Source organism: Anomalospiza imberbis, chromosome 3 (assembly GCF_031753505.1).
Source record: "Anomalospiza imberbis isolate Cuckoo-Finch-1a 21T00152 chromosome 3, ASM3175350v1, whole genome shotgun sequence".
NCBI classification, from domain to species: domain Eukaryota; kingdom Metazoa; phylum Chordata; class Aves; order Passeriformes; family Viduidae; genus Anomalospiza; species Anomalospiza imberbis.
Window position 1 is genome coordinate 83763871 of NC_089683.1, and position 14656 is coordinate 83778526.

Consider the following 14656-nt stretch of genomic DNA (forward strand, 5'->3'; position numbering starts at 1 on the left):
GACTTGTTCCATGAGTGAAGCAGCGGGGAGAAAAAGCACGGAGTTTGTTTTCAGAAACTGCACTCACTCCTCCAACATTCCTTCTCCTGGACTGTGTTGTCTGTGGACTGACAGCGAGACAGAGCTCTCCTTTGCTTTTTAGTTAGTTTTAGCTAGCTGTGGCAGAGAAGTTCCCTGGACTGTGGCTTTTCCTTTTCTTTGGACCTGCTCAAACCTGCTCTAGACTAAACACCAAGAAGAGCACCAGCAGCTCGCACCTATGGCCCAGTGGGCCGGGCCTGGGCCGCGGCATTTCCAGCGCCGGAGGGACTGATAAGAGACTGAATGAGCCGAGCTGCAGCCTGGGGGGGGATTTTTTCTGAGTTTGTCCCTCTTTTGGAGTGGCAAGACGTTTTATTGTTTAATATTGTTTAGGTTTTCTTGTTTAATAAACAGTTTTTTGCACTTTTCTCCAAGAAGGTATTTTTTCCCGAACCGGTTGGGGGGAGGGGCCGATTGAATCTGCTTTCTAGAGGAACACCTTTGGGGGCTCTCTCCCAAATTTGCCCTGAACCAGGACACTCTTTTAACACCCAAATAGGGCCCTGAGTGCATTTTATCTTCTCACTCAAATGCAGCTCCTTCCAGAAGGCAACGCTTCTAGCAGAGTGCCTAAAATAGAGAAGGGTCCCATGCACCACAGATCAAGCAATGCTGTTGCCTAATCAACAACAGGATCCATCTTATGTGCAACACCACTTGCTGTGCAGGAGTTTGAACCTCCACCACATCACCTCTGCTTAGCTTGGGAGCTCCAGGCACTTTGCAACAGCTAATGAACAAAGCTTCTTAATTTCTCTGTTACATAACAATGCCACTTTCTGTGTATCTTCTGCATTACATGTGGGAAAAGAGATGCACAAAGTATAGAGAGACACATTTAAGGTCACAGCAGGCAGTGCCTAAGCTGGAAACAGAACTCAAGCGCTCCAACTCCTGGTCCTTTGGTATAAAACAACACACAAGAAGGCAAAGCTCTGTGGTTTCTCTGAGCTACAGTGGAGGTGCCATGAATAACTATGAAGTGTTCAGTGTGGTTTGGGACACTGCCAGCATGTCACCTCTGGATGATTATCAACAAGGTTCACCTGGACAAGCCTGGCAGATCCAGCCAAGAAATAAAACCTTTAAATCACCTGCTGTACCTCAAGGACCACAGAGGTGATCTGACTTTTGACCCTGACTGTGTGATGCAAACTTTCTTGGAGACTTTTGCCATTTGCCAGGGATCTTGGTTCATCCTCAAGGAGTAAAAGAAGCTTCCTTTTTAAAATTTAAGCAGTGATTTAAATACTGAACACAGAAGTTGTTCTCTGGATTGTTACAAGTAAGGTGGAAGTGGCAGGGGAGCTGGCTCCTCAAAAGTTGGATTTAGTGCTGTCTTCACCATATGCAGATTTCCTTGGCAGGCTTTGCAGTGGTGGCAGCTCAGAGTGCAGAGATTTTTGCTCTCAGTTACAGACACCTCCATGCATTCCCCAGGGGAGAGACCCTCTGCTGTGGCTATTAGCATTTCTTGTTGCTTTGCCTTCTTGAGAAACATAATGGAGGTTTTTCTTTCAAGTCCTTAGGGGAAAGCCATCCCTGGTTCTGAAATTCTGGCTTCCAGACAAATGCAAAAAATAATAATCCTATTCTAGCTGCAGACTATGGGTGAATAGCAGATGGAGTACACTTGAATAAAATTGCCTTCATCATTTAGCTGTTGTGTGACAACTGACACTGGCTTGGAGCATAAAGGACCATGCTCTGAGCCCCAGCTCTGTTGCAGACCTGCTGTGTGACCCACAGACTATAATTTTCTGGACATCAGTTTCCCCATCTAGAAAATGAAGACAATGAGAACTGTATTGAGACCTCAGAGTACATCATGATCTAAGAAAGAATATTTAACAGTCTCTCCCATTTCAATTTTCTAGGGATTTTATACACAGTAATGGAAGAAACTCACAATGCTGTAACTGGTTAAGTCATCCTATTTGCCACCAGGATACAAGGAACTGTCACCTCTTTTAACCTTTGCATTACAAAACATTCTTGAAGAATGGGCACAAACTCAAGTAATCCAACTCTAAACACAGGCTGACATCTCATTCCCACATGTTCTTACCTGAACAAATTTGGATTCCTCTGGACTCTGAGCATTATCAGAGACCAGACACACCAGCAATAGATGGTAAGCAACAAGCCAGGCTAATCTGCAACAACCAACATCTACCACAGATCACCACCCTCTGTACTTGCCCATGGTCCCAAAATCGTGGCTTCAGCACCACACACAGCCAGACTGCAGGTATGTGAGAAACAATGTTGCTGCTCAGGTTGACCAACAAAAAAATAAACCAGCTATTCCATATAATTCTTAATAACATCAAGGTTACAAGGTTACATCTGATAAGACAAGGAAAACCAAAACACCCATGGAGGAAGAGCTGGAACGGCTTGTGGGGAAGCACTCCACAGAAAGCAAATGTTATATCCAAATAAAATTGCAGAGGAGGTAAGGACAGAGCAGATTCTTCAGCACTGGAATGTGGTCATGACATTAAAACAATCAGTTATTCTAAGAGAACTTTAAGGTAAAATCTTAGAATTCAGATAATTCTTAGACAGTTTTTTTAAATAAAAATTCTGCTTTTTAGAACCAGATTAACTGATTTTTATGAGTCAGTCTTACTGGTAACCTCTAAATATTTGAAATTCCCAATGTCTTTTGTTCACTTCCTCTGCTCTTCCTTGGCTTTTCCTTTATAACCCAATACCTGGCTCTGTAACCATGCCACACACATGCCTGCCCCAATGTTATTAACATCTTATTAGGCTGAGAGAGAAAATGCATGAAGAAGTAATTTTATTAAGTGACTCTCAGAGTTTGTAAATTAATCACCGTTGTGCATGCCCTTGGATCAGGCTGCCAGAGGCGTTAATCATCTAATCTTTGCCTTTCACTCCAGAGCTTTCAATATTTGTTCCCAGAATTTCGCTCAGCAGCCTAGTGTGAACTTTTCCCTGGGGGTGGTGGTAGCTGGGAAAGTATGAAAAGAAGAGGTAGCAGGAGGAATTTCCATATTTTTGGGATGAAGAGTTGGGGAACTCAGCTGTGGCCGAAAGAAAGAGCTAAAAGCCTGTGGGCTCACATTTCACTAGCAGCAGGTCTGAAAGGAAAGGGCATATCTGAAAGCAAGTGTGGTAGGTCCGATTTTAGGCAATCAGTCTCAAGGTGTGAATGCACAGGCAAGGGCCTCACAACTGGCCCAGAGATCCCAATATCCACCAAAGGCTGGGCAATTTATATCAAGAGGAAATCCTAAGTGTTGGGTTTACTGCATGAAAACCATGTGTGGCTATGTTCCACCATAGGCAAATTTTCTGCAGTTGCTCTGGACTCAATCAAGCTGCCAAAGCTACCCCAGGCAGCCAATCTGAAGGCTCAGTTTACAAAGATCCCAAGAGATTGACACAATTAGGACTGAACTTGCTCTGGGTTTACCAGTGATTTATGCAGTGTAAATGCAAGTGGCAAAAGGCCAAATTTTGTCACTTCTACCTGTGGGCTGGGATGCTTGCCTCCTCCAGCAAATACTGAGAGACACATTCTAGAGTAAGTCCCTGGCAATACGCTCTGTGTTTCCCAGTGAGTCTTCTATGGAGAATATTTAAAGTAGATCAGGAAGTGAGGAAAAGAAAGCAAATAGAATCAGGAACTAGAGCCACAAAATCCCTCTGACTGTGTAAGAAGCTCCTGCTCTCAGGCAGAGTATGGTTTATCAAACCATTCTCAGAGTGTGAACATCCAAGAATTAACTCCTTGTGGCTGCCTTAACAAGAGAGCTCCCTATCCTGATTCTGCTATCACCTAAACCTGGTTTCTCCTCCACACTGGTACCCTGCAGTGCAGCAGTAGCACTTACCTACACATAGAGTAATACATAAAAACACTGACTACTAACTCAGCAGATGGAAATGGAGAAACAGCCCCATGCTTTCTATGGATCACTAGCAAGTAGTCTGCCCACCTGTGCCCAAAAACTTTGCCTAGGTTTACATCCTACAATCAAAGTGGAGGGACCTTGTTGCATCCCCTGGGGATCATTACCCCACTATTTACAGCAAGCTAGAATTCCTCTTTTATGCTCAATGGGCACTATCATGTTGGTGTTAAAGAACATCGTTCTTAGACATTGTGTATTCTGCTCTCAAAATCAATGGGAAGTCTGGATACTCAATACAGACAGGCCTGCATCTTGCCAAGAATAACCAGAAGGTAAAAAAACAAGTTAACAGTGGTGACACTCAAGGGGAAGAAGAAAGGGACTGTGCTCAAAGAGTTTGCAGGAAGAGACAGATCTGAGCTGGAGACTGCTCCATACGAGCCTGCAGAGATACCAAGTGGTATCATTCCTAGTCAGAAGAGGATGGGGAATATTCCTGACTACAGATATTTTGGGGAACATTTAGTAACCTGCTTACTGGAAGTAGATTGCTTGTTCTGGGGCATGGGAATGGGTGTTCAAGATCACAGTCTACCCCGTCACAAAGATATCAGGTGTGAGTGAGAGGCATATCCCTGGCATAATTCTCCTGGCAAATCTCAAGGTACAACAAATGACAATATTTACTGGAAGCTTTAGTGTATGCAAATTCATCCTCTTTTGGGGAAAAAAGTTTTGACAAAGTCAGCTGTGTATTCCAGCTGCTTGTCTTGCCTGATCTGCTGGAGCACTTGATTAATGTACATTACATTCAAAGCATTAACACAAAGGTCTTGTTGCTTACCTGTTGGATTTGGATAGTTGATTGCTGAAAAAAGAAATAGAAAAACAAGTCAAAACAAAAGCACAAATCATAATCAAAGTCTGAAAATAAAACAAACACATCAAGAAAGGTCACAAATGCACAAGTCTCCTAGCAGCATCCCCGTGAGAAAGATATGCTTGATGCCTGTTTTGGTGATGGAAAAAGATGCGGACACTCTGATCCAAGCAGCAAGAGACCTTAAGAAAACACCACCTAAGGGGTGATCCTGGGATCATAGGGAAACCCTTCCGGCAACCCAAGTAGTTTCCTTCTGGAGTACTCAGTAGGACAGCACCCACTTAGATACCAAAGCTTGGTATCTAGGAGGGACATCAAAGCAGTTTGATGCACTGTGGATGCTGGGGACACCAGACATGCTGTCAGTCCATGGGACAAGCAAACCTAACAGGAGAAGGATCTAAGGATCTGTACTTTCTGCTGAAATATAGGGTCCAAGCTCCTGTTGGAGAGTAAAGGAATCATAGAGTTGTGGGAATAGAGAGAGCTGTGAGCTGTTGGATGATGAGAAGTATGATCAATGAATACTAATGAGATAATCTGGGATTCAAGGTATTGGACAGAGCTACAGATTTAGGAGTGGCTAGTTAGGACAGGACTCATGCATTGAGCTCTGGAAATAACAAGTCTCCTCAAATTCTCTTACTTTTATGGGTGTGTGGCTAATACACAGTGTCCAGTGGCTATCTTGTATTATAAGCAACTGTACCACAGGGAGCTGCAGCAGGGCCTGACTGGGATTTTGGGGATCTCCTGACCACAGGGTACAGAGTGCGAGTCAGAACTGCTGAGTGATGCATGAGTGGAGACTGACCTTCAGAGATCTCTAGTGCTCAGCATTGATGGCAGCATTCAAAATACAGTCGAATGTGATAGTGCTGTGCCATCAGAACTCCTTAGAGCACAGAGACCCACCCAAGGGTCACAGAAGAACACCTCTCTGCATGCCCATATCCCCAGGCCTGAGGCTCAGACCTGCTCTCGTAGGCAGGACCGTGGAGGAGACACCTACGTTCCATGTACCGGATGACGCGGGTAGCCATATCTCCAGCCCCAAAGCTGGTGATGGGTGTCAGGCGAACTTCATAGCTCTGAGGCACTTTCAGGTTGGGTAAGATGTGCTCTAGCAACAGGCCTTTCTCCATTTTCTTCACAGGAATGAAGGTTTGGATGGTGTTTCTCTGAGACAGCTGCACAGAAAAAGAACCCATAGTGTTATGAAAATCCTGAAACTGAAACTGGATATGATTCCCTGAAGATGGGAATCATATCCATCATCTAATACCCTATTCCTCCTCTTTCTATACAGATCTACACCCGGTTGCTCCATGAGATCTTCATGCAGTATTGGTTTGAAAAGTGCCATCCCTGGTACAGAACAGTGATCAGGAGCCTGAGTTCTCCCTGAAGGGAAGTCTTGGTGTCCTCCAAGGGAGGGACTGTAGGGACAATTTGAACTACAGGTCCTGAAGCAACTTTGTGTCAGAAGCAATTGTTTCAGGAGGGACAAAATTAACCCAATTCACCCCTGTTAGTGCACTCAGGTTTTGTGCAAACACAGCATGGCATTGCACCAAGATGCTCTTCAATTCACAATCACTGCTGCGGAATTCATTCATTTGCTCTCTGGGCCATGTGGCACTTCATTTGGTGTCTCACTACTACCTAGGAATCTACTACCATACTTCCTCAGAAACCTTGCATAGGGTCAATCCTTGACTGCCCCTGCAGACCAGAGCAAGGGGCCTATTTCAAGTTGATGGTTCTCTGGGGTCACTCACAGGCTCCCTCTTCTCTGATTCCCATTGGAAGGGGCTGAATTATGTTAGCTGAACCATACCAGCTAAACACTGTTCAGTTTGCTAAGGCAGCAGGGAAGTTTCAAGAAAACAACAGGGAAAATATTGTTATCAAAATCACCACCACTAAAAATGATGAATTATATGTCAGTGAAACTTCCCTGCCATGGTCATGCTTGCTTGGCTGGGAAAGAACAAGAATGAGGATTGCATTGTGAAGATACGATTTCCTGCCTGTCGCTGTGCAGTGCCTGGATCCTTGTAGCAAGATACGTTACTGGGGATGCTGGTGCTGGTAAAAAGACCATTGGCAGGACTTTCAATAGTCCAGTGTTAACTAAGCTTTCCCTTGCCTCTGATATATCCTCTAGGCGGAAGTTTTCATCGCAAAGGCAGTTCTCCTGTTCATCTCAATGTTCATCATTAACTCTGAAGTTGCAGGATGACTGGAACTGGGATGAATGGAGGAAGGCTTACAGCAAATCTGTCAGTGGGGCAAGAAGTCAGAGTGAGGGCACAGCAGAAGTGAAGGTCACTACCGAAGCAGGGCAGGGGGCAATGCTGATGTGATGCTTCGTAAAAACAAGTACATGCAGTCCCTCCTCTGCCTGTCTCCAGCTCTCACATATGTAACTCTAAGTTCAAATCCAGAAGCAATGGCTGCCACTGTACAGCTTTCTGTGCCAAAGCCCCATTCATTTCCAACACAGTCAGGACCCACTGACTCACCTCCTTGATCTGCCCACAGTTTGGACGCTGGTCCCAAGTGAAGGGGCAGGGACTGGTCCCTGGGAACCTGTGGTTGCATGTGGTTCGCACAGTGAAAAACAATTCTGCACCTGCCTTACAGATTGCATCTAAAGGAGACCTTTGTACCTGCACACATCAGGGTATAAGTGCTTGAGGAACTACTTGCTGCACTCTCCTCCTCCTCCCCTGGCAAGATGGAGCAGAGAGGTGGGAGTTGCTCTGGTGCCTTCCCCAGCTTGATGCCGCCCTACAAGGCACCTGGGAGCAGTCCTAGTGGGCAGGAGCAGGGCAGTGGTTCCCAGAGGCACCAGGATGCTGCCAGGATCTGTTCATATCAACAACGCCCTACCTGCACACATGCCAGCTGGGTTCTGACCCAGCTGGAATTCCTGCTGCTCAGCCCTCCCATCTGCCAGCCCTCCACACCATTGCTCTGGCCAAGCAGTGGCAGAGCTGGCTCCCAGGGACAGGGACTTAAGCTAGGCTCCTTAGCACCATACCCCCAGTTATCTGGGAGAAGAGAAGCAGTCAGAAGCCAGAAGCAGAAGGCTGGAGTGGTACAGATCCTAGAATGGGGCTTTTTGGGGAGCAGAGTGTGTCTGGGAGGGCTAGCAGCAGCTCCTCCCCACAGGCTGCCATTTGCTGGGGTGTTGGGAAGGCAGCCAGCAAATAGGAGGAAGTCAGGAGCCATTTCCCTTGTCTAGACATAACCTTTAGAAGAGAAACAAAATGAAGAGTCAGAGAGAAGCTTGAGGGTGAGATTCAAACAGTGCAAATTCCACCTCAGCTGGGAATTAGGGTATCTAAAGCTTCTGAGAGCAAGGTCAAATCACATACGTTATCTAATCCAGGACAAAATGAGAAATCAACCTCCAGCCTGGACTGCAAAGCTCTGGATCCCCTAGTTGAGTCTATTCTCAGGGACGTGTGTAACCAAACAAATAACTGGCTGCCACCCAGATTTGGCTGCAAAACAGAAATAATTAAAGGCACATATGCTTCCTATGGATTGCAACCTCCCTGCTTTCTAGAAGAGACCTGGATCACTAGGTAATGGGAAAGGTACAGCCAAGGCTCAGCATGTATCTCCTCCTGGTGCTCAGAAGTAAAGTTTTAAGAGGTCTTTTCCCTCCACCAAATATTTTGTAGCAATATCTTCTCCCAGCATATGTCCTGTCTCTATCCAATATGCAACTTGGACTGACACAGAAACTGGCTGCCAGCAAGACTGCCCTCTGCACATCTTTACTACAGCCTCTAGAGTCCTGGCATCACAACAGAACTGGCCCTGGATGTCTTTGGAAAGACTGGCTTCTCTGTGAAAAGCAGCATGGGCCCTGAGCTAGCTGCAGCTGTCAGTAGAAAGAGCCAGGTGTGCTGCTAGCACAGTTTAAAGGGCATGAAATTAGTGCAAGGGAGAAAAGGGGGCAGCTCCAGCCAGCTGCTTGCTGTGTGCATGTGGAGCAGGTGCTGGCTTGCAGTCACTAGCACAGGTCCAGCAGACAGAGACATAAAGGCCAAAGTCTGCCTCTGCATCCCCCTCCTTAAACATGCTTTGTGTCCCTGATTGCCAGCAGCAGGTCTGTGCACAGCTGCATGCACCAGTCCAGTAGGAACCCATTTTTCAATCCACTTCAATTGCCAGCTGTTTCCTTTTCTCCTGCTCCATGTGTTCTCTTGCTATCCTGGTATCTTCTTCCTTCCACCCCCTTCTCAGCATCTCTCCTCCGGATCATGTTGACCCCGTGTTCCGGTTTAATATTGCTGCAGTGCAGTTAATAAAGCAGAGGCCAGCGCAGATGACAGGGAAACACTGGCCACCTTATTAGAGATGCTGAAGCCTCAGTGGAGGAGCTCATGCTACAAGCTCATTCATCACCAGGCTCAGGAAGCTGGCTCAGGGGCCAGAATAAGAGCACTGTGCAAAGCACAGACTCGCCTCTGCCTTTACCTCCTTCCACTCCCAATAATCTGTGGAAGGGGATTGGAAAGGAAAAAAAACCCAAACAAATCCACAGTTCCTACCAGCTGGCTGTGAATATTACATGGGCTGCAGAGGTGAGAATGTTCTTGTAGAATGGGTTTTCTAGAAACACCTTACAAAGGGGCAAAGTCAGCCCCATGTTGTTTGTGTGTATTCACGTGCATGTGTATGCAACCTGCCCCTTTCCCTGTCCCTGTCCCTGTCCCTATCACTGTAAGCAGTATTAGCGATCAGGGGAAAATTCACTCACATGCACTCAGCCACCAAACCTCTGGGAGCTGCAAACCAGGGCTGTCCTTCCTCATTCCTCACCATCACTTACCCTGTTGGTGGGCACTGTCTGCCCTTTCCCCTGTCATGTCATTTGAGCCAGCTTGTGATGCTTGCAGAGTACTTGTCCCACTGTGGCCAGCCGAGCTGGCCCACGGACCAAGAACACACACCAAGAGTCTCAGAGACAAAAGCAGGATACCACAGTATCCCTGCCCCTGCTTCCATTCCCAGCTGGGCCATTGTCATAGCAGAGGGCCCAAGGTATGACACTGCCACACCTACATTTTCTGTTTATATAGGCTATTAAATGAAAAAAACAGGATGATGTTTTCAGACTCAGTGATGTTTATGCCAGATATGTACCAGCTCAAAGCCTTAATAAAGCTGAAGGATATTAATAAACACATCTGTCAAGAGTTACTGTTGTGGTTCTTCTCTACACCACCATGACAACGTACCTGTGCTGAGACTGGTGTGGCTTGTGAAGCCATGCACGTGGTCTCACAACTGCAAATTAATGTGTATTTGAAAGGAGATATTAGAAAGAAAATCTGTTTCATCACCAAGCCCCAAGGTATTTCTAACAAACAACATCTAGAAAAATGAACATTAAAATCATGTTGATCCCCCAACAAGCTGATCGGAGCAAAGGAACTGTTTTGCAGGCATCCAGCTTCCCAGCATTGCAATTCACTCCTGATGCTCTCTCTTTACTTGTCCCGCTTCTTCAGCAACTTCTCAGTTCAGGGCACAAGCACTAGCTCTGCTTATCTCCATTCAAATCCTTTCCACACATGCTTGCTCTTTCACTCTTTTTTCTCAGCCTCATTCAAATTCCCCTCGCTGCTCCTTCCTGCAGCACAAAAGAGACAGGGATGGCTGTCTGCATTCCCACTCCAACCTCACTAACTGCAGACATGGGCTGGGAGGACAGCTCCCAGCTCCATCTGCAGCCTCTCCAGCCTCTCTGAAGGCAGAGGAGGCAGTAGATAAAGGCAGGCTGGTGTAGCACAGCAGCCTCGCAAGCAGGCTCCATCCTTCTGGCAGGCTCTTCCTTGCTCCCTGTGCAGCTCTGCACACCAGACAAATGCTGTGTCTGGCATGTGTGCAGGTGGGGTGTCCTAAGCTCCCCCAAATCTCCTCCTTCTCTCTCATCTGTGAGTGTCAGGACACTCTAGAGAGCAGACATCCACCGGACAAGTGCTGTGGAGAGCTTGGTGGTGCAGGAAGCACAAGTATCTCAAAAAGGTCTGAAAAGGAGCATGGGGCAATAATCTGGACAAAATAATCTTCACCTGCCTGTGCAGCTGGTGGGCTGCACTCTTCAAGCAACCAGCAATCAAGGTGGTCTTCAAAGCTCAGTGCCAAGCTGCCCAGTTTCTCAGCACACATAGACATCCCTGTTTAGCAAGGGGCCAGGAGAAGGTGAGAGTAGCAGAAGGGCACTTCTGACAGGCAATACCACTCAGGGTCTGACAGAGCCTCCCATTTGTACCATTTCAGCCTGTTTGCATTGAGTCTTGGCTTCCTTACATAGCTTTGTCCTGGAGTGCTGCAGGCATCATCTCTTAATCAGATTTCCCCAGTGGCTTCGACTGTGATGACCTCATGTGAAAAAAGTCCAGCTAAGATATAACTGCTCCTTTCCTAAGGAAGTGTTGCTCACAAAGACCAGAAACAATCACACCACTGGCCTCACCATGATGGAACTGGTGGTGTCTGTGGTCTTAAACTGGTGACAGCCAGGAAAGATATTCCCAAGGTACTGGAAGGGGCTGAGCTTGTTTATGGCACTGGTAACAGCTCCTGGGATGAACATTGGGCTCTGCAATGCCAAACCTCCTGCTACTTCATCAGACATTCCCTGTCCTCAATTCCTGCCCCGACTGTGCCTCCAAAGCTACAGGATATGTGGCAGAGAGACAACCTCAAAGAGTTTAGAAACCATGGACTTCTTAAAGTTAAAAAAAAAAAAAAAAGATTACAGAATTTATGTGTGTTGGAGTTTATAGTAACAAAGATTGAAAGAAAATTATCCAGTTCTCCATTGCTGGAGAATGAGAGCTCAGCATATAAGTTCCATGGGTAGAAGGAATTTCCTGGGAAAGAGGAATGAAAAATACTCAGAAACAGGGTCAAAAGGGAGGTGGGGATAGGAAATTTTAGGGAACTCTCTTGAACATGAGCCTCCAATATGTTTCACACAGCTGGAAAAATATGCCACAAATCTGGCCCTTCCTTTCCCCTTTTTCCTATTCACTGTGACACACAGCAGTGAATTGAGATTGTGATCGTTGATGTCACCTTGGCACTACAGGGCAGAGCAGAGGCAGATGTCTTTGACATTCCTTTTGAACACCATGAATTGGATGCTTGATCTCTGTATTTTGACAGAGGGATAAAACCCCTCTGCTCCCAGAGTTCAGAGAAGGGCAAAACATGGCTACAATCTAGGACACAGCAGGGGACGTACACTCCTGGCTGACAGGGTCCAGTCCCCTGTCACCAGAGGGGCTGCCTTTGCTTATTAATTTTATGTATGTATCACATCTTATCTTGAAAGTGGTTTGTTCCTTTTTTAGGCCTGCTCCTCCCCCTGGACATCTGTTCCAGAGCCTGACTGCCCTAATGTTCTCATTTCCAGACTGAATTTATTCACATGCAGCTTGCACCCAGTTATCTTGTGCCAGAAGTGTCCTTTAGCTTCAGTGGCTCTTTTCCCTCGCTGCTGCTTGACCCCCCGATGTTTTACAGACATGAATCTCATCACCTCTCAGCCTTTGCTTTGCTGGGCTGAGCACTCTGTGACTGCTCTTGTAACACAGACTCTCGCTTTCCAGGATTGACTCTACAATGTTTTTCTGCATGATCTCACTTGCTGAGTTCAGTGCCCTGGCCTGCATATAGGATACAGTGGCACTTCTCCACCTTGCCCAGAAGTACCTCTAGTTTCTTCTGGGAGTACATTTGCCCTTTCTCACGCCTGCATCTTATCAGCAGCTCCTTGAAGTCAATTCACTTGCTCACTGCATTCATCCTCCAAAGATGAGCTCCCAGCCTGCAGCACCTTCTGCATCTATGACCCTGCCTTTGTACCACTGCATTTCATTTAATCCCAACAGAACCACTCTCAAATAGTTTTCTGTCTTTCAGATCTTGCTTCCAATCCTTCCTAATCCTTCACCAAGGCATTGTCTCCCAGCCTCGTGTCAGCTGCACAAAATTTCAAGAGCACAATCCTAATAGGGGATTCTGAACTCTGGCTGGTATCAGCTGCAGGGAAGATGCCTGCCTACTCTGGAAAAACTATTTGGGTAAATTTTGGGTAGTGAAGAAATTTGGTTTGGATATGAAGATAGTCATTGTGATGCTTCTTTATAATCTCTCATCAAACTTTCTCCGTCTGTCACGTTGAATTAAAATATTTTCTTTGGTTAGTACTTAATCACCATCTTGGATGGAAATTATGTCAAGCATTAACCTCATCAATTAAAGGGTTAAGGTAAGTTTAAAGTTGGATTTATTTAATTTTCCTTGCTTGATAACCATTACTCCTAAGGGGTTTCCAGAACAAATAATCACATTGCAAGCACAAAGCTGGCGTTTCCCAGACAAGCACATTGTTGAACTGAAATTCATGCCTATGTTATTCATCAGCCAAGCACACAGGCTCAGATCCTGGGATTAAGCAAGGATGGATGCCCAAACCAAATCCATTATTCAGTCTAAATGAGGAGTTCTGGAAGCTTTTTGTACTGAACTGTCCTTTATCAGGAGGCCCAGTTTCTCGGCTGAAATATTCCCAACTCCAGAGAGAGAAGCAACTGCAACCTTCAGTGGCTTCTGAGGACAGCTGAAGCCATCAAGGCTGGAAGTCAGTCTCTTTCTCTTCCTCCCGCACAGGCAATCAGCCACCCATCCTCATTAGGTGCCAAGAGCAGAAGTTTATGGCTTCCTAGAGAAGCCAAATTGGTGCTGTCATGAATTACTGTAAGTGCTTGTTCCACACTCTTCAATAATGTCTTTCATTAGGATCTGATAAGAAAGCAATATGTATTTTATTAGCATATGTTCCCCGGTCTAAGGAAGAACAGACCTAGCCTTCACTCTGTCAGAGAGGCAGTCAAGCACAAGCCTTAACTGAGCCTCTCTTCTGCTGTCTCACAGCCTTATTTTCAACATTGAGGGCACATGCAGTCCTTCTTTTTCAGACTGGAAGCTCTCTAAGTGCAAGTTCCTACCTGTACTGACTCATGACTTCACAGCAGAGCCTGAGATCACCTCCCTGTCTATTGTATGGGCATGAGCTGGGTAAGAGACAGTATCTCTCTTGCTCCTCCACATCTCCCTCTTGCAGAGAGCAATTGGTTCCAGACACTTTTGAGCCTCACATCTGAAAATCAGCACTGCTCAGTGCCTTACTGGATCCAACTTTATACCCAGCCCTACATCAGTAAGCACAGTCTCCTCTTCCACCAATTTCCTTGCACTGGACACACTGGCTGCTTGCAGCCAGACCCATGCATGTGTCTATGCACTGTACTGTCAGCACTTCTGGCTCTAAGAAAAAAAAAATAATAAATTGGTGCTGCACAGTCCAAATCTGCCCAGCTGCAGTTAGGTTGAGCTCTGAGCCACTTTGCCTATAATATGGGTGTAACTTGTAAGCAGGACATGCTCAATGAACAGGAGCTTCATTTCTTTGGTTCTCTACAGACCCTAGCAGAGCCCTCTGTTAGGGCACCTTTGCCCTTGAAAACAACTTATGAAGGATGGGGCTGATGCTTCCTGAAGCAGAAATAGCCTTTTTTGTGACTCTGGACTTTCCAGTCTGGTACCTGTAATGAAGGTTTGTAGGTAAGTATCATTCCAGAGCCTCTAGGCTGCCTATAAAGAAGAGGCAGAGGCAGCACAGCATATGCAGGGAGACCCATAAAGCCCTTCACATTGCTCCATGCTGCCTGATTAATTTCTTTATGATACACAGCTAAAACAT

The 14656-nt window shown here is 46.1% G+C and overlaps 1 protein-coding gene across 3 annotated transcripts in view; it reads right to left on the minus strand.

The window, feature by feature from the left end:
* MDGA1 (MAM domain containing glycosylphosphatidylinositol anchor 1) overlaps positions 1-14656 on the minus strand; it is a 148443-nt gene that overhangs the window by 29633 nt on the left and 104154 nt on the right. For 2 of the 3 annotated variants that reach the window (XM_068185475.1, XM_068185478.1), the window contains 2 exons: positions 5867-6044; positions 4816-4839 (listed from right to left, as the gene is read on the minus strand). In XM_068185475.1, coding sequence (XP_068041576.1) covers positions 4816-4839; positions 5867-6044 — 202 coding nt within the window. The remainder of the gene's footprint in view (positions 1-4815; positions 4840-5866; positions 6045-14656) is intronic. The other variant, XM_068185476.1, reaches the window with a different exon arrangement.